At 41.4% G+C, this 19785-nt stretch overlaps 1 protein-coding gene across 4 annotated transcripts in view; it reads left to right on the plus strand.

Annotated features, from left to right (window-relative positions):
• Nucleotides 1-19785, plus strand: part of scaper (S-phase cyclin A-associated protein in the ER) — a 61192-nt gene that overhangs the window by 22527 nt on the left and 18880 nt on the right. For all 4 annotated transcript variants that reach the window (XM_086208991.1, XM_086208990.1, XM_086208993.1 and 1 more), the window contains 5 exons: nt 103-210; nt 3996-4132; nt 6984-7049; nt 7658-7784; nt 15281-15396. In XM_086208991.1, coding sequence (XP_086065117.1) covers nt 103-210; nt 3996-4132; nt 6984-7049; nt 7658-7784; nt 15281-15396 — 554 coding nt within the window. The remainder of the gene's footprint in view (nt 1-102; nt 211-3995; nt 4133-6983; nt 7050-7657; nt 7785-15280; nt 15397-19785) is intronic.

Below are 19785 nucleotides of genomic sequence, written 5' to 3' on the forward strand. Positions count from 1 at the left end.
ATAATTTCACCAGCGTCCCATGAGGCTCTGATGACCCTTTCCTAACTCGGCCTCCATTGTATCCGCAGCAGTGACCTCTGACCGCTGTGTTTGTGTTTGTAGATCACCTCAGAGGTGCACCTGTTCAGCCACACCAAGGGCAAGAGGCACCAACAGGCCGTGCGAGACGGCAGCAGCATCCAGGGACGAGAGCTCTCCGACGAGGAAGTGGTGCGTATCAGCCTGCCAACAACAAATGCGCTGCTTCTCTTAAATCACACTGCTGCTTGTGTCACGTACAAAGAGACACAGCAGTTGTCTTTTATGACGTGGTCATTATTATTGTTTATGCATCCCCTTATATACCTCCACGGCTTTGTCAGATTGCAAATGGGCCTTGAAATGTACACAAGTCGGGGTTCAGCGCATCAGTGAAGGGGGTGACATCACCCCGTTGTCGCTGGGCTGTTTTTGTCATAGAGCGCCTTTTCCATGGGAAGGCAAGCTCATTAACGCAAGGTAACCTCTCAGGCTGCAATATGAGATTAGCTTTTCAGCAGTGCTCATTGTGAGGCTGACAACTGTTGGTGCTATACGCAGCACCTTTGGCCCCAGCAGCTCTGTCATTCAAAGCCTTTTTTTTTTCAGAGGGAATAATTGATACCCTCTCCGTCCCTGCGTCGAAATGATTTCCTTTCCAAATGCAGGTCAGCCCCCCCCCCCCATTTGACTGTATGATAAACAAGGTACTGAGGAGAAGCCCTTCACCAACATGGTTGTAAACAGCTGAGCATTATATCATATCCGTTTGCAAAGTATGATATATTTTTTATCTGTAACTATATTTTTGAAACTTTGCATCTTCAAACTCCAAGTTAAGCTCCTTGTTCTAGCTTGTGTCAGCCTATGTTTGGTTATGCTTATAAATTACTGCAGTATCTGCGATTGATAATATTGAGATGCCCACAACTACTTCTTCTTACAGTATGTGAAAGCTAATCAAGCCGACCAGCACGGGAATGTCTGGAGACTTTGTTTAGCTAGACTTTAGTTGGCCTCTCGTGCTTCGTGTCAAAGCTCATTTTGGTGTCCACTATTTAATTCATACCACTGCCAACTATATTCCAGACTGCGGCCCCATAACTCCTCCTGCAATGAAAGATTTTTAATTAAAATGAAGATGGTTGCCTCAGAGGTCACTCCATAGTTTCTCATTGGAAGCAGGTGGCAAATGCCTCATATTTAATAGTTTCCTCTTTTTCTGAAAGACTCATGAATTAAAGTGAAAATAAAAAGATGATCAACAGAGCAGCATCAAAGAGACAGCATTCAGTTGCGATGGCTCTTTTGAACCACAGTTTTTTTTTCCTGGTGTAATTTGACATTCAAGACTCGTGGTTTTTGTCGGAGAGACTTTGTTTATCAATCACCTTTCATCAGGGCAGCTCAAAAACACTGGTGGCTCCTCGGTGGGAAGACACCCTCTGCTGTCACTGTTTATAGAGCTTGGCAGACAGAACAGTAGAGGGATCACCAGCCCGCAAAAAGGGGTATCAAAACGGACCTCCCGAAGGCTCTGAATAGTCCTGAAGGTCTTGTTGAAGCTGCTCCGATTGCCACAAATTGAGAACCTTGATGAAATATCCAGAGTGCCAGCTGAAGTGAGCCCCTCCCTCCCTTCGCTGTTTTGAAATGTTACGCTCAACACCTACATAGCAAAGAAGTTGCTGTAAAAGCGATACAAAGAACAGTTGGTGTCAGTTTTTTTAAATTGTTTTTGAATGACGTGTCATTGATGGGATGTAGTTCAATACAAAAAGAAAACAAAAAAAACCGTCATGTGAACCGCTGAGGTGACGGTAATTCCATCCAGTGCAGTATCGTATCTCATCGAGCAGCCAACTTAAAATTGTGCAGTTTGTTTAACACCAAATGGAAAGCCAACCTCTCAGGCTTTTGTATGTGACAAAAGAGGCCGTGGGTGAACATATCCCATAGAATCTGTATTTGTGTAGGCTGCCTTTTAGATCTGTGATAGGCCTGTCTGTGCCAGAGAGGGGGGGGGGGGTGTTAAGAGCAGTATTGTATTACTCCCACCAGAGGCAATCTGTGGTATTGTGCACTACCAAAGCCTGCAGCCAGTAACTTTTCTGCTTTGTTGCAATGGTTCGGTGGTAGACACCTGTCTGTCATCACATTTGATCGTCTGACGAAGGCTACAGAAACGCCATCTTGGCCTCTTAACAACTAGAAAAGGAATATTGTAACTTTGTATACATTCATATCTGTCTACGTGAGAGCTTTTTGACTGTATTTAATATTTCTTATTACCTTTCTGTGCTATGTGCGTGGTGCGTGCGTGTGTGTGTGTGTGTGTGCGTGTGTGTGTGAAGGATGTTTTTTAAGCATTATTGAAACTATTCCATTAGGTGAGTGGCCAGATAGCCTCTCAGAGAGATTACTGAACAGCTGTGTCCCAGCTATGGCCATGCGTCAAGACTGACCTGTAGCATCAGGGAGTAGAGGGCAGAGGTGTCGTGCATACAAATTCAGACATACACAGTCGCTAGGAAAAATACAATTTTTTTGAATTTGAATTGTAAAGCGGAGTTCCAATTGATATATCACAGAGATGATGAACACAGTCTGCACCTGTGTTGAGTGAAGACAAACAGAAAATAAGTAAAAAATGGGCTGCTTTTTGTTTTAACTCTCCACCCTCTGTCCTATTTACATCCTTTTTCTTTACCCCCCCGCCTCATGGATGTAAAGAATGGTTACATTTAATATACAGGCATTATTTTTGAAAAACTTTGAGATAACATTTATTTTGACAGATATCTCATCAGAAATTGTAGACTGACATACAATTAGCTTTTAACAAATATTCCAATGTCCAGCGAAGTGACAAATGTACAGTAGGCTGTATTGCAATACATGAAAATGTAAAACTCCCACATTTTTTAATTTATAATGTTATTGCCAATCCTCTTTCCCTTACTGACCACCTTATTCATAAATTAGCTCCTGTCAGACTTTGTTCTAAAGCAATTCAACAGTACTGGAGCCTTCAAAATCTGATCGTAATTGATTAAACATGACCGTTTTTGCACATTTCAACCCTCCTTGTGTAGCGACACCTGTGTTCACTTCAGTTCTCAATTAAAATAAAAACCAACCTCTATTCAGACAGCAGGTGCACTGACAACACTTGTAACCAAAGGCTATGGCATCCCACATACAGGTTCAGCTTGACTGCTGAATGGGAGGCTTTTATCTGTGGGGCCATCCTATCCTCAGGGGTGCTGGATGACAGCATAATTGGGTAATTGGTTTCTTGCACATGCATCATGTTGTTCAAATTGGGTTACACTCCCCTGTCTCCTGGTGGAAATATCAAAATCATCTGACAGGGCCAGACAGGAAGCAACACCTCCATCCTTTAGCTTATCCATGAGCGTGGGGGGGGGGGGGGGGGGGGCGGAGCGGAGCGGAGCTTTTAAAGACTATTGGAGGGTAATTACAGGATAGGATGGTGTTGTTAGCAGCTGCATGTCACACAGTATATATTCACTTCTAAAGGGTATTGACAGAAAATTTGCAGCTCTGTTTTCCCACTAATGAAGACAAATATTTTGCCACTTTTGTGTCTTACCCTGGATTATTAAGTCTTACTGATGAATATTTTACAAGACTCTGGCACGGTCACACATTTGTTGTTTGCTATCTTCTTTACCTCTTTCTATTCATCTAATTACAACAAGTGAAAGGACTCTCAGTGGTACTTTATATGTTGTGTGTGTGTGTGTGTGTGTGTGTGTGTGTGTACGTGCGTGCATATATGTATGTGTGTATAATATTTATATGTGCGTTCGTGTAAATCATAATGTTACAAATTGAATTAAATATTTTTTTATTAAAGATTGTAAAATGTGCTCAATGGCCAGGTGTACACTTTTACCTATGTTTTATGAAATAGAATAAAAGCCCAAATGTATGGCTTGTGTCTCCCTCAGGAGCATCTTTCCTTGAAGAAGTACATTGTGGATATTGTGCTGGACAGCTCTGTTTCTTCAGAGAGCATGAAGGATGGCGAGGAGAGGCAGAAGGCACGTAAGAAGGCAAAGAAGCTCCGTGCCAGGATGAACTCCAGGTCATTGTCCATTTTCTCTGTCTTTCTCTCGCGCTCTGTCAGTCCATCACTTTCCATCCCTCCCTCACCGTCCCTTAAGAGGACAACACTGTGCCAGGACTATTCTTTTTTTATGAATGAGAAGGAGATAGGAAGCAGATGTTATGCGCATCCTGACTGTCCACACGGTGACACTGATGAGCTTAATTTATGGCCACTTTCAAAGATTGGGGAGCAAACCTGCAAATCGGTCTTTAGTGCAGGGTTGTCCGTGTGTAAAGAGCTTTCCTCCAAATTGCTGCCATGGCATTGCCAATGTCTCTCTCTCTCTACCTACGGGATGCAGTTATGAGCTATGCCTATTTTTCTTCTTCTGGGCTATTGATTTTTAAATGAAATATCAAAGAAAATCAATACTAATCAACAAATAGGAGGCAGTGTTTCTGTGTGTCAGAACCTGGACTTGAGTTCAATCAGTTTAACTGGCTGTCACAACAGCGGGGGAGGGACCTGGAATTGAAGGAGTCTAAGAATATGAACTATGAGATTTATTTATTTATTTTTTGTATTTTGTTTTGTTGTTGTTGTTGTTTTTTTTAATGATTGCAGGTTACCTCCTCAGCCGGAACACTTTTACATTACCATTAAGAATGAACCATGCATATGGATTCAAACAAGTAATGTCCTCCAAAGTTACAAGCTGATTACATTAGTAGTCTAATGTCAAATGGCTGAAATGTCATATTCACATGAAATAAACTTTGCTGATTTTACACAGAAGCTGCACTTTTAGAAGCCAAAAAAAAAAATCTGACTTGGTTTAGATATGGGAACCCGACAGACCCGAACATGGAACCTAAATTGAACGTTAATTCACTATATGTTATGATCATCATCATTTTTTTCCCCCTCCATCAGTTATCGTCTAGTATTCTGGACCAAGATCCTTTTCAAAAGAGGGTTTAGCTACAGGCTATAACACCCTGGCCATCCTGTGCTGCTGTTTTTGGCTTTGTGGGGCTCAGTGGTACTAAGAAAGTGACAATATGATCTGTGTCTGTTCACCGTCACTCCTTCACCAGTCCTTCTGGGACTAGCGCTCAAAGGCACTAGGCTTTCAAAGGTCATAAATAACACAGAGCCCCAGTAAACATAAAGGTGAGCTGTTTCACCACCGGCTGGAAATGAACCATTTTACTGGAACATTGTAGGTTGTCCGTAGAGCGCGAGTGCTTCTGACTAGTTTCACCGGGTTGATATGTTGTCCTGTCCTATTATAAAATGGTGCACACACATTTGAACTCACACTTTTAGGTTAATGTCTCTAATAAATATCTCAGGAGACAAATCTAGTGTTTATTCACACAACGAGCCCATGAGTGTGAGGTCTGAATAGAGGAACTTCTTCAAACAGAACAGAGTTGTCAGTGTATTGTAGAGTGTGTGTACTTCAGATGGTGGCGTACAAATACAAGGATACCCCCGGATAGAACGGAGTCTGAGGTAGTGAGCACATCCAGCCCGATTTAGTCGCTCTGCTGCCTTAGATGAAGGGAACCGGTCCTGCTAGTGAGGGCTTGTACAAAGACTGATTTATTGGTGCAAAAGTGTTATTTTCTCTTTCTTTTTTTTAAAAGATCAGGATAGTTAAATTTCTTTTCAAGTCTGTGCCTTTTAAGATTCAAGGCTTGTTTTGTGATATATGTCAGAAATTTCTCTCCTTAAACAACATCAAGATCAACTGTGAAATGAATCACTTGTTAATTTGTGCTTTCTCTCTTACCGCTGAACACATTGCTTGTCGGCAGCTTAACATCAGCCGCATCTGACGATAATGAATACTCTGTAATTGCTCCCTGTTAAACCTGGAAACATATAAAGCTGTCAAAGATTAATATTTTAATGTGCAGATGACAAAAAGGACTCCTGTGAGAGCAGCAGTTAACCATTCACTCTATCATCGCATGGAATATGTACAGAATTGATCTCTGCAAATGTTTTATTTTGTTTTTCTTTTTTGCTCTGAAGTGTTTTAAGTATTAGAAAATGCTATTCTCAAAATGATGCTGTTTTTCATGCAAGTCTGTCATTTTGCCGCTGCTACAGCAATACATGTTGTAAGGTAACATTCAAAACTATTGAATCAACTATAGAAGTACAATTTTTTTTTTTTTTTTTTTTTTTTTTTGGAATTTGCAATATATGTCCTTGGTGAGAAACCACAGGCGTTGAGGCCCCCCTGCTGCCTGCCAGACTGGCCAGCTAGCTATTGATTGTTGTAAGATGTCAGTCAGAGAGATGAGAAAGATTGCAAACAATTGATTTAGCTTTGGTTGGTCCAGGTCTGGTCAGGTGGGACAAGTCCACCTGTCTTCTTCCAGGAAGGGTTAGATCCTATCAGTGTGAAGATTGCTACCCGGAAGAAGCTCAGTCTAACAATAGATCAATAGTTGCTTATCTTGTCTGATTGACAGATAGAAATACACACACACACACACACGTACAGAATTTGTCTTCATGAATCTGGCTGTTTCTAATGCCGCAGACTTCGTGTGACCTGTGACCTTCCATGAGGTCACACTCTTAAAAACACTGGGGATATTGTTGGTGACTTACATTAAATGTTTATCTGACAATTAGTGAAATGGAAAAAGTGGCCTCCATTTTTAAATTGAGTTAAGAGGAGGAGGACAGAGTGAAGTCAGTGGCAGCAAAACACGTCCCTTTTCTTCAGGGGTGGTGTCTGATTATTTGAAGTCAAGTTGCTGGGCTGACAGGCCAAATAAACTGACTCGACTTGAACTTTTCTCTTTCTCTTCACACTTTCACCCCATGTTGTATTTACTGACATTTACTACTTCTCCCTCTGCAGAGCAAAGGAATATGAGACATCACTTGAGGCAAAGACACAAGTCCTTGACTCACCGTACAAGGCCAAGTAAGTGTTGTTTTTAATTGATGTTCTACTTTTCTTCTAATAGATATACAGCTAGTGAAATGTTGTCTACAATTTTCCAGAGACACAAATCAACATAATCATTTGTAATAATATTAACATGCAATTTTAGAGTGTCAAGTAATTATTAGAGGAATATGAATGACACTTCCTTTTTCCAAGAGTCAAATGGACATCTTCTTTAAATTGTTGGTTTTTACTTCACTCAAAAACTCCAAAATAAACTACATTCTGCCAAGAACAATGTCATTAATTCAGATTTTGTTTCAATTGTAAAATTTGTGTAAATGATGAATTGTTGAGCACAATTTTTGATGTTTCTTCTTTTATCGATTTAATGTGACAGCTCTTGCAAGATTGTCTGTTCAAGGTGACCCAGAGTCCAAATACCAAAACTGAAAAAATCTTTTATTGTAATTTAAGAGAAATAGAGCCAACAAGTTAATTAATTCATCAAAATCTACGATCACATTTTTAGGTTCAATTTGATCAACTACTGATTCAGTCTCCAGCATAGTTTGTAGAAGCTGGCTGAACTTGTAGTTGTACGAACCAGATTTACAGTAACTCTTGGCTCCTTGAATGTTCAGGTTGCAGCGCTTGGTGAAGGACCTGTTGAAGCAGCTGCAGGGTCAAGACAGCGGCCAGTGGGCCAACAACAAAGTATCTGGCCTGGACCGAACTTTAGGAGAGATCTCTCGTATCTTGGAAAAACAGGTAGAGCAACAACTGTATCACAGCAAAACCTCATGATTTGTGTTGAAGTTCTTTTATTTTTTTTTAGCTGTATATTTAGGATCAGATGTTGCCTTTACTGTGTTTACTACATCAAATCCTCAGCCGTTCTGTTGTGATTGTCAACTCAACAGTCTGCAGCAGTACACAGGTCATGCCAGAACTTTGGCATGTCTCCTCAGTGATTAGTTGTGTTTGGCTGTGGCTCCCTCTGTCTCACCCTCCCAACGTAGAGTATCGCTTACCCCAAGGCAACTCGCATTTGGTTATTGGCTAACGAAGACCAGATTAACTGTGTTTTCATTGTGCACATGGTACCAATAGAGGGGCTTCCTTGCACGAGAGCAAGCATTGTCCTTGTGTCTATGTGGCTTGCACCACTCCAATGTCACTTGTTTAGACAATGTTAAATTGGATTTCTGGATGAAATTCCACAGATGCACATGACCTTGCTGAGAGAATTTGACATTTGTGTTATCTTTCTTGGTTTTTTTTTTTTCTTGCGCCACTTTTATAAGCACGCAGTCAGATGTAACTGCAGACGTTTCTATCTTTAGTTGATTTGAAACATCTGTTGCAGAGTTTTGTTTTGTTTTTTTCCCCATGATTTTTACTGTAAAGCTCACATTAATTTGAGACTGAGAGGAGGACTTAATACACCTGCCACCATGTTTATGATGAGGAGAAATATACAGCCCACTTCCTGTAATGAGGCATAAATTTCCTGCCAAGTTGTGGTTTGCGCCATCATGACATCCCTCTGTGTATGTCTGTGGGCGTACGGATAGAGAGATTATGGAGTCCCATCAGTGACAAGGGGGATGGCTGGAGAGGCTATTACTGAATTTCCCCAGAGAGGTAAAGAAAGAGGTGGCTGCAGTGGGTGGCACAGCGTCCTGTAAGGAGAGAGGAGGAGACCAGTGTGATGCGAGTAGCTCACAAGCTGTCACTACACGAGGACTCCTCCCCTCAGCTCCACCTACCCCCAAAAGGAGGTCAGGGGTCAGTGGGCCACAGGAGATGTGCTCGTTTCAACAATGGTGTCGCTTGCAAAGAGGCAAATCAAGAGTGCAGGGTTCTGCTTTGTCTTTCACCTCAGTTTAAAAGCACATTTTTAAAGCTGTTCTGTCAAGTTCCACTCCAACATCTCCTTACATCCGAAGCCGTGTCCAACCATGATTGGCAAATGAGGCAGTCAGGGGAACACTTTCCTCTCTAATCCCTGGACAAAGTCAAATAAATAGAGTCTCCGTCAGCGTGGCTGTCTGGCCCCTGAGTCACTTCAAGTCGGGACCGTTTAGATTATTTGACCTAACAAGCATCTCTCATGTCATTGACTCACCTAGAGATTTGTTTTTCTCCCCCCATATCTGATTCAGTCTCCACTTTCTCTACTAATTCCTTAGACAACACCCGACACTTCCCTCCTGCACTGCTGTTTGGGACCCACCCCCCCTTCATTCCTCCCCGACTCGCGAGGCTACGCCATAGTCTCTGACCCCAGTCTGTTTCTCCCTCTGTGGCCTCTAATGGTTTATTTTGTGTCAAACCTGATTTTGCTGTGATTGAGAAGCATAATTTTCCCAATGTGCTGTTCCTTTCTTTTTTAATCACACACTTGCTTTATTATTAAGCACTTGTATTTATATATTGCATAAAGTGTTTACTACTGTTTTCAATTAAAGCTTGTCTAGAAAAGAGCAGTATGTATGACAGGTGAGGAGCTGTCAGGGACATGGAGCGTTTAGAACCAAAGAGCTCAGACTGTATTTACATTTTCATTGCAAGAGCATGGTGGTGCTGACCGGCGGGACAGTAGAGAGTTGTGCTTGGGCTCTGGTACAGCTAAAGAGCAGAGTGACAGGATAACAGGGTTGCTGGAGTGAACCAGACGGAAAGATACAGCCAAGATCAACGGTGTCAGGACTTGGGAGTGATAACATTTAGAAACATTCAAACTTTGAGAACAAAATATAAGATCTAGTAGTGCAACAACAGATGTAGTCATGCGCCAGTAATATGAGATGTGTATGAGATTAATATAAAGGAGTTATGACCAGTATTCTGAGAATTTCTGAGTACGAATTGCAATGTGGACTAGTAGTATAATATCAATGTGTTTAGCAAATATTGCACATCCTACAATTATTTTAAAAGAGGCAAAATGTGTGATGTCCCAGCCTACAAACATCAAAAGAAAAGCATTAAAAAAAAAAAGATAAGTCTGTGGGCTGGGCTGTTTGGGCTGTCACAGTCATAATGAGGAAGAAAACCCGATGCTCACAATATCCCTGCCTGCAAATCATAATTTACAGATGTAGGAAAATATTGTTTGGTATAAATTCCTGTAAAAAAAAAAAAAATCACAAGATTGTCGTATCAAAACGTGAATATTGACACAGGAATGACAATTCTTACGAATGTTATGAATCCTTATGCAGTTACAGTATTAGTCAAAATAATCACAATGCATAGTGTTTCCTAATCGTTCAGTCCTCTTAACAGTGTATAGAATCACACGACGTGTAATGTCACATGCCGCACTTGTGGGGATAAACCTACCGAGGATGATGACCCAACTCTGCAGCTGTCCTCTCAGATTTATACTGACTTTCATCTTATTCTTTCAACCGTTCACTCTGAAGCTGCAACAGTGATTCACTCACAATGCTCATGGCTTCTTTTTTTCAGCTGCAACAAGCTGCTGTTTACTGAGAAACTGCTAGCAGTCACAGGGGGTGAATATAGCGGAGCTTTTCGCAGCTAAAGAGCCAGATAATTCCCTCGGGGGTTGATAAAGACTAAAAACAGAGCCCAAGGAAAGTAAATCTTAGATTTACGTGCACCAGGTGGACAGGAACAGACCACAACACACATACAGACAACGGATACTAGAGGTGTGACGTCATTACCCATTTCTGGATTCAGATAGTAGACAGGGAGTGGGTGTGGCTTATGCCAGACGTTTTCAAGTTGATAGCTTCACAAATCGCTAGTTGCTATCTGTTTAATAACCATGGAAAAAAAGCTAACAACCACTCCTCAGTAAATAAAACAAATAGGTAAAAAAAATGCGTATAACTGAAAAGCATCTGTTTCTGCCTCATTTCCCAGCTTTTCATTTGGGTGCATCCTCCGTTAGATACCGGACAGATTTCTTGTAGAGTCATTTATTCCCAAACAGCTTCATTTTGAATTCCTGACCGCAAGACCAGCAGGGTGTGAAATAGCTTTAAGCTTCTGGCTGTATTAGTTACAAGTAGTGGTTGTGTGTGGTTTCTGTGGCAGGTTTGATTTTGCACCACACTGGTCTTTGATTAAACTTGGCTCATTTTATGGAATAAACAGAGTTTGTAGAATTATCCATCTCCATGTTCGCGCTGCACTCACACAGCCTACTAAATCATATGCCATCATGTCTTGTAAACACACAAGTTTATACTCGAGCCTAAAATGTTTATACCATCAACCTTGTTGTGGTTTACAGTCGACTCGGCCCACAAAGCTTTGTTTAGGCTTTTCTTTAAGGCTGTATGATGATGAAATTCATGGGAAGAGATGGTGATCTGTTACACTTCTCGTCTCGGTCGTTGTGAGGTTTCAAGAGTGAAGCAGCAAGCACGTCGGATGAAGGTGAAGATCAGAGTTGAAGCCAGCCCTCGACGAACTCGGACAATTGCTGTCCATCTGTTGGTGGAGCAGCACGGCTGAGGCCTGTCCCCTCCTCTCAAGTGTAATTAAAGTGTCTGGTGGGAGGAGGCCACAAAGTGCAATCTGGCCAGTCTGCTGGTCTGCAGACACTGTTGCTGGAAGTACCAGCTGCTGCAGCCTTCCCATTGGCTGGGGTAACCATAGTTGACCCTGGACAATAATTGAATAAGATTGCCCTTCTTGTATAATTCAGGAGTCATCCTTCTCACTTGTGCCCTAATGCTTGGTGGTTCGCCTGTTAAAAAGATACATTAGGTACCATGTGCTTTCTATTTTGATTGACACTGTAAGGAACCCTTTGCATTCTGTGAACGTGTTTAATTTCAGCCTAATTTGGCATAAAAAATGTCAGAAATTCGAGACATTTAGCCCACATGAAAAAGAGGGCTCAAGCAAGTATGGTACTTAGAGAGGCTCAGATCAATATTATTTGAAACAAGAAATGAATCAAATGACAGTGTTAGATGCCAGGCGTGTTGCACCTCCCCTGCAGCGTGTTTCAGCTCTATTTAACTATCCAACCATCAACTTTTTCTGTTCGGTGCCAAGCAGGTAAAGAGTGAACCACCAGTAAATGGACACAGGTAGCAACTAGCTGGTGGACACAGAGTGCATTTAGCAGTTAAAGAGCCAGTTTTGTCCCTCTGGAGTTGATGGAGACCAGGCAAGCTCAAACCTAAAGAGAGTGAATACTGGACTTAGATTCACATCCAGAAAAACTACTCCTAATAAATTAGAAGGTTGTTCCGTAACTGCTGGATGTAAACATGCAAATGTTTGCTAACCTGCCTGCTGTGTTAACTTAAAAAATTACGGAGTTGTCAGTGTTGTGTAATAACTTGTTGTTTTACACCCATAGGTGGATAAATTAAAGAGGTTAATGGAGATTTAATTGATCTTCTTAAATCTTAGCAATATTGTTTACTAATGGAATGGACACGAAGCAAGGCAAGCTCATGTTCAGCAAGCACTGCTTCAACCATGTCAGCCTCTCACGTTAGCATGTTAACTGGGATATTTTATTCAAACCCACAAATGTTAAACTTGGTCAACATGGTGGCACTACCTGTATATATTTTGCCACAGTCTGCAAACTTCATCCTCCATTAAGCATTTCCAACATTTCGCATCAACTGCTCTAATAGCTGTAGAGGTTATTAAGTCTGTACTAAACGGCAGACTAACATTGACTTCGCACAATTCCCAACTGCTTCCTGTCTTTTAGCTAAGCTAGGCTAAATGCTTCTGATCTAACGTTTGGTGACGAAGTGCCTGGTCAACTGTAACCATCAGTTGAAATGCAATTTACAAATCCTTGATCATGTTTATTGAGCTTAAACACATTGTTTACATCCTAGAAAAATGTATACGCACGTTCAGCTTCGCATGTTCAGACATTCTCACCAGATGCACGTTCTCGTTTCTAGGAAATTCAGCTGCACAAACCACAGCACACACTGACTGCAGAACTTGCAAAACAAGCATTTAATCCTAGCAATTTGTGAATAGCACGTCGTCACAGTCATACGCTGGTGTCGTTTTGTTTTTCGTGAACCACTGCATGCATGGTCCACCTGCAGATAGTGTATCAGGTAGTTTGAACTTAATCCTTCTCACCCGGATTGCTCCATCTTCACAACAGATAAATCTGTCAGCAGAGCAGAAAAGACACCAAATAGCCAAGTTGCTCTTGTCTGGTTTTCTCAGAGGACGGCCAGGACCAGGCAGGTCCCAGTTACCCCCTTTAATACCTTTTGATAAGCAGCTATGAAAGAGCGGCCTCTTCTCATTTCACTGAGGAGTATTTAGGTAGATGTGTTGATGGGAGGGTTAAGAGAAGGGTTAAACCAAGCTCAGTAAGGGAGATCCAAACTGCCTTCTGGAGCAGTCATAATGAGGTATGTTTTTTAAAAAGCTGCATAGACCTTTGAGAAAGCCTTTGAATCATTTCTAATTATGTTGAATGCTGTGAGTCTTCACCTTGTTTGTGAAGATTTTTGTGCTGAACCCTAAACGATTGTTCAGAATAACGCCGGAATCGTGGAGCAGTTACCTGAGCAGGCAGCGTGAATGACAGATGAAGAGCTTATCTGTAATTTGGTAAAGCGCTTCTCGGTCAATGTGTTCAGGCTTGTTGGCAACTTCCCATCAAAAGAACAAAAGCGATGTGAAGTGGCTGGATTTTAGCGCTGTCACTGCAGTGAGGAGCCTCTAACCTCATTAGGTGGAGGAGTGACCTGCGGTGGAAGACAGCCCGCCGCAGTTGAGTGAAGAAGGCTCTTCGTCGGCAGCTCCCCTCCAGCTCCTTTCCTCCCTGTTGACCCAGGCACAAACATGCTGGATTGAGGCGCTTGCTCCTGGCTTTGTACTTGTTGATTTATAAGATAGTGTAGCAACAACATCTGACCCACTTACAATTACTCTAATTTACTCCTCTCTGCTATCATCACAGCAGAGCAGGACCTAACCATTTACATGTGTTCCTAAATCTAATGCTCTGCACTGTTTTATTTTTCATCTGCTGTGTTAGTCTTCTTTTTTCATTTTGCGAAGGTTTAAATTCTTCTTTTCCTTTGCATGGTCTCTGTAAAGAAAGGCATTTGAGATGATGACAAAAGTTGAATGAAATTAGGACGTTTTAACTTTGTTACTTCGGAGCAGTCCTGCCAATATCCTCTTTGAACCACAGTTTGATCCCCACTGCTGACGTTCTCTGAAAACATGCGGGAGTTTAGTGACTTTCAGTCCTTACTGACTGAAGGAATTCAAATATCGTTATTAACCGTCTTCATCATGTGGCGTCGGTGTGAGTTGCATTTGTTTTCCAGCTGGGTTTCTCTGATTTCCTTAAGTTAAACTGCTATAAGAAAAAATAAATACTAGAACTGAACTGGCACCAGTAGAGAGCAGAGTCCCTCCCAGGCAATTGTTCAAGACAAGATTTAGTTTAAGCCTATGGAAGCTTGACCTAACCTAAAATTTGGTGAAAATTGACAAGTTTTGCGTAATCCTGCTGACGGACAGTTGGGAAGAAGGAAAATGCTAAACCAACAACATAATCAGGTGTTGTTTAAGTAACTTTCTAAACTCTTGATATGCAGCTAATTATTTTTTTATCAAGTCTGTTTACCAGGGGAAAAACATGTGATTTGTGTCAAATACTGCATCCTGATATGCTCTGTTACGATCTGCTGTAGTGGCCCCATTATTCATATTTTGTCTACCAATTTAAAGTTTCATGTAAAAGTGAAAATGAAATCAAGCACATTTGCAAGTTACTGGTTTTAAAGTTCTTTAATCATTTCTTTATTTATTTCCGAGGAGTGTCACATCTGCAAGGTCGGCTAGAATGAGAGAATTCTCTTCTTGCGTTGTTCTTTAAACGACCTGGTGGCGTTTCCTCCGTTGGACTGTGGTCATTCAGTGAGACCACCCTGGTGCTAACTAAAATCTGTGCAGCATTTGCCTTCTACTGAAACTTGACTGTTTAGGGGCGGGCTCAGGTTGTGCACTTTTGAGATTAAACAGGAATACTTTAGGGATCACTTTGTTTCAGATTTCAATTCCTCGCCCCAGTAGAAGAAAGAGAGGGTCCCTCCCTTGTGAGAGCCATGTAATCCCCTGTCCAGCCTGTGGCTCATTGTCCCTTCAATGTACCTCTCGGTTTCTCTCACTCTCTCACTGACTCACTTACTCTCTCTCACTCACTCTCTCTCTCTCTCTCTCTCTCTCTATCCATCGTTCTCTCTCTGTCCATGCCTCGACAGAACAACGCAGACCAAGTGGCCTTCCAAGTGGGCGGCGGCCTCTCGGCTCTGGAACAAATCCTGCAAGTCGTCACTGCTGCCTCCACACCCACCGCAGTTCCTCGTATTCCTCTCAAGTTAGTACCTTTTCGAAATGGAAATTGCACATATATGTGTATATATATATATATGTGTGTGTGTGTGTGTTCATTGATATCATAATGAAATTGAATGCTTTGAATCTGATTGAAGGTGTGGTTTTTGTTTTGTTTTTTTGTGATCTAACACTAGACAAACAAAAAAAACCAGTCGTCGTTCCCTCCTTGACTCAAGTTTCTGTTTCAAACCAGCAGGGTGAGCTGTCTCTTTAGCTTATGATGGGCACAGTTTGATGGCTGAAATGTTGAACAGACTATTAGAAACAAGAATGATCAGACTTCTGATCGGTTGTTTTTGTTGTTTTAATAAGTGTTTGCGCTTGTTGACGAGATGTCGCCGTCCGTATCAGGATGGGAAAAGGTGTTGGGTTATATTCTACAGTGACTGAAAGCTTTCTGGAACAAAGTATATCAACTCCACCAAGACACGTCTATCTGTCTTGTGAAACTCAAATGGATAGGCTTAGTTCATTCGATTTTCTGGTGTGTCTTTATGAATCTATCATTGTATTCATATTCTGTGAAAGACAAAAAGTCATTCATGGTCCCATACGTCAGTCACTGGTAAAAATCGAAACAATTTTTATGCTGCTCCTTTATTCTAATTGAGCTTGAGAAACAAATTCCCTGTTGAAAACAATTTGTGAGAGTTTTTAAGGTTAGCCGGAGGGTGGGGGAAAAAAATTGTTAAAATGTTTGTGTATATATTTAGTTTTTAGATTTCTGGTTCTCACACACCAGCTGTTTTGGCAGGGTTTTCCGCAAACTAGAAAAGCACTAAAGTCTTGAGTGATCCATCGGGTTTAATGTGGCCTGAAACAGCTGCTCTGTCGCACTGATAACTTCTCTGAGACAGCACACTCCTTTCTACGATTTCTGTTTTTTTGTTGTTGTTGTTTTTGCACTGTTGCATAAACCGTGAGTTACTGTAATCACGACTAACCTACTGAATCACTGTTTATAGTTGCTTCGTCTCCATAAATACTCCAAAATGTATTAACAGGAAAGCATTTCAGTAATCAATTTGGGTTCATTCTTTTCTCTGGAAACACAAAACGCACACGTGTCCCATCTATCATTTAGAGTGCAGACTATTTTTGAGTTGTGGGTCTGGCGTTGGCCTGGAGAGACCGCCGTACTCACTAGTGGAGCTCAGTAATGGAGGAGAATGGCCTTGCTCTCCCATTCATTAGCATTTACTGGTCTCTGAATCTCTGCTAATGGACAAATTCTTATATTTATAAGGCTTTTAAAGGGCATCACATGTATATTGATTTTTTTTTAACTCTTTTCTTCGATCATTGGCATCTGAGGGAATTTCGAGCAGACTTGTGCATTGATTGAAATCTTATTAACTTAATTGGAGAGACTGTCTGGTATGAAGCGTTTGTTTGTCGCGTTCGTACACACGCAGCCTCCTTGCCTCGTCTTCTCAGACGACGTAAGTTGTGGTGAAGAAACAGGAGATCAAACTCCAATCAACCTCTGGAGGAAGTTATGAATAATAACGAACGGTCCTGAATGAACTGAATATGTGTGTCAGCAGGGCGGTTTAACTTCTTTTGAAGAAAAATACAATTTTAACAATATTGTAATCCTATATTATTTGCAATATCGGAGAGAATCGTATCATAATTCGCATTTTCATTGGAATGGAAATGTGTGTTATTTTTGGGGCTTTGTACAAAACAATAATGTTCTCTGAAGGTTGTTGAGTAGAATGTGTTGAGAGGACATGTCTGCAGCCCCACAACATTTTGTTTAAAAAGGTATTCGCCCTTAACAAGACTGCACCCTCTGCGTGATTATTGAAACTGAGATAAACTACCAATGTCAGTCCAGTGAAACAGAGAAATTCACTCTCCTCATTTCCAAGATATTTGTGATGTCACAAATCTTGCTTGTCGGCCCGCCTCTTGAAGACAGTGAGCAGAAGCAAAATTTACAATTTTACAAAACTTAATGTGAAAACAGACTTGCGTCATTCTAGGGAGTGAATTTTAAACTTTCAAATAGAAGAGGACAAACACACTCACCACTTGAGGAAGGCTTCAGCAAACTTATTTCTGTAGCATCGATATAGGCAACAACTCTCCATGTAAACAAATACATGAGAGGTCACACTTCAACCTTGCGAGAGCCGCAGAATAGATGCAACACAAGGACGCAGCCTGTCTGTCTACTTGTCACTATCCGTCATCTGGATGGCTGTGTGACCTAATGGGCTGCCACATAGACGCTGGGCCCAGAGTGCGCTACGCTATCTGTTTACAGTGATGCTCCCGTATTGATCACCTCCTCCTACCAGATAAGCAGAGTGATTTACAAAAACGAGGCAGCTGCGGAGATGCTCCTGCTATATCTCCCCCCAGGGAGACTGATTCCATCTTGTTACCATTACATTAATGAGCTAATTCCTCTACGTGGCTCCACTAATGTCCCGGTGTAACCCCGTGGTCACTGGAATGTCTAGATCAGGGCTGATGCAGCCGCTGTCATTAAGTTCTGCTGGAGAGAATGCTAACAAACATCCCAAACGTTGGCATGTAATTGCAGAAACTATAGACATATGACAGTAAAATTACAAAGTAGGACAAATAATTGTTATTGCTTGATTTGAAAGTGTAATTGTTTTTTGGATTTACGAAATAACACAATTGCTTGACGCTAAAGTTGATGTCTTCTGATTGTTTGTGTTGAAACAGCGAAAACCAGGGCATATTCAGAGAGGAAGAAGAATTTATATAATGTGTATTATTGCCTCAAAAACCACAGGATTGTCAAAAATATAATTGGCAATTTAAATTTGTTTGCACATATTGACCGTGCAGAGAGCTGTGATAGAAATGTGAACAGGTAATCGCTGGACTGGTGCGTTAACCCAATTTGTATTTTCACTTCTTTCTCACATGACCTGGTGTATCCTGTGAAATCAGACCTGCTACCTGTGGTTTTATTTCAGGATGTTTTCCACCATTTGTGTTAGTGTGTGTTTGCACGCACTCGTGCTCATGTTGCTGTGTTACGGCTCATCAGGTGCCCCCCACCCCCCCCCATACCTGGCCAGCGTGGCACAGCAGCCAGAGTCCTGGAAGCACTCAGGGTATCGGAGAGATCAACAGCAGAATCAAATTAAATGTCATTTAGATAGCAGTGAATGAAGGGATTGTTTAACAGCACAAGGAAACGGATTTGCTCCTCACCTTTTTATTTTGGCTTAGGATTCTTTTTCTTCCCCTGAACACAAATTTACCCTGTTTAAGAGGCAGGGACTCAACCTGATCTGGAACTTGGTCAGATTTCTGCAGCGTTGCTCTAGTCAGGCTTGACTGCTCACATAGGAAACGCACAGAGGGGGCGAGAAATGTGAGCCTCGGGTTTAGAAGCACAGATCTCAGGTTAGATAACTCAAGGTAGTGACAAAATACATAAAGAGCCCTTTACATGCTGGTTGTTTTGTTGTCAACTAAGATTTTTTTGTTGTTGTTTTTGTTTTATTCTAAACTTGAAAATTTAGACAAAATAACTGTTAATGACAAGAGAAACTGGCTTTGGTTTTGTTTTTTGTCTCACCTATGCCCAGGGAAGGAAATTATTATAGACAAACCTGTCTATCAGTCTTTGTTTTGACTAGATGCTAAGTTTTGAAGGCGGAGGGATTTCGCTTTGACTGACAAAAAGCAGTCCCTACCGTGTTCTCGCACAATATGAGACGAGGTGGTGCGCCGTTTCAGCAAGTTCTTCCTCTACATCTCTGGCTTGGAACTTATTGTGGAAGAGTATTAAAAAAGGTGAGGTTCTCAGTTCTGAGGGGGCAAACTAGCAGATGTCTCACACGTCAAGCTCAATTAGTTGGAGGATACAAAAGCTGGATCACTGTGATGGTTGAGTCTTCAAGCAGGTGTAAGGGCATTACTCAAACAAGTCTCTGATAGGCTCCTTATTTGTTCAGAGATCTGCATCACTTAAATGATTTTATTAGACTATCGTCATTAAACCTTTGAGGACGAGTGCTCTTTTGCAAGGTCGCCCTGATTGCACTACAAACACAAAATATGATCTGCGATATGTTTTAAAGAGACTAAATAGGTAATATAACAAGCAAATATGATAGACAAAGAAAACCATCATTAAATAGAATAAAAATCTCAAAGAAAAGCAATGAAGTACACCTGAGGCTCTAAAAGCAATGAATAGATCAAGAAAGTTCATTTGATGTGCTTGTCAGGTCAGAGGGGAGAGAATTTAGCTGAGCTGTGTATTTAATGTAAAAAGAAACTGGGGGGAAAAAGTGTGGTTATCTCACAATCCAATAAAGGTTTAGAATCTCAGCACGCACACAGTAGCGAAAGTTGTTAATGAAAATGA

Source organism: Aulostomus chinensis, chromosome 7 (assembly GCF_037954235.1).
Source record: "Aulostomus chinensis isolate RoL2024-O1b breed Wild chromosome 7, RoL_Achi_v1.0, whole genome shotgun sequence".
Lineage (NCBI taxonomy): Eukaryota > Metazoa > Chordata > Actinopteri > Syngnathiformes > Aulostomidae > Aulostomus > Aulostomus chinensis.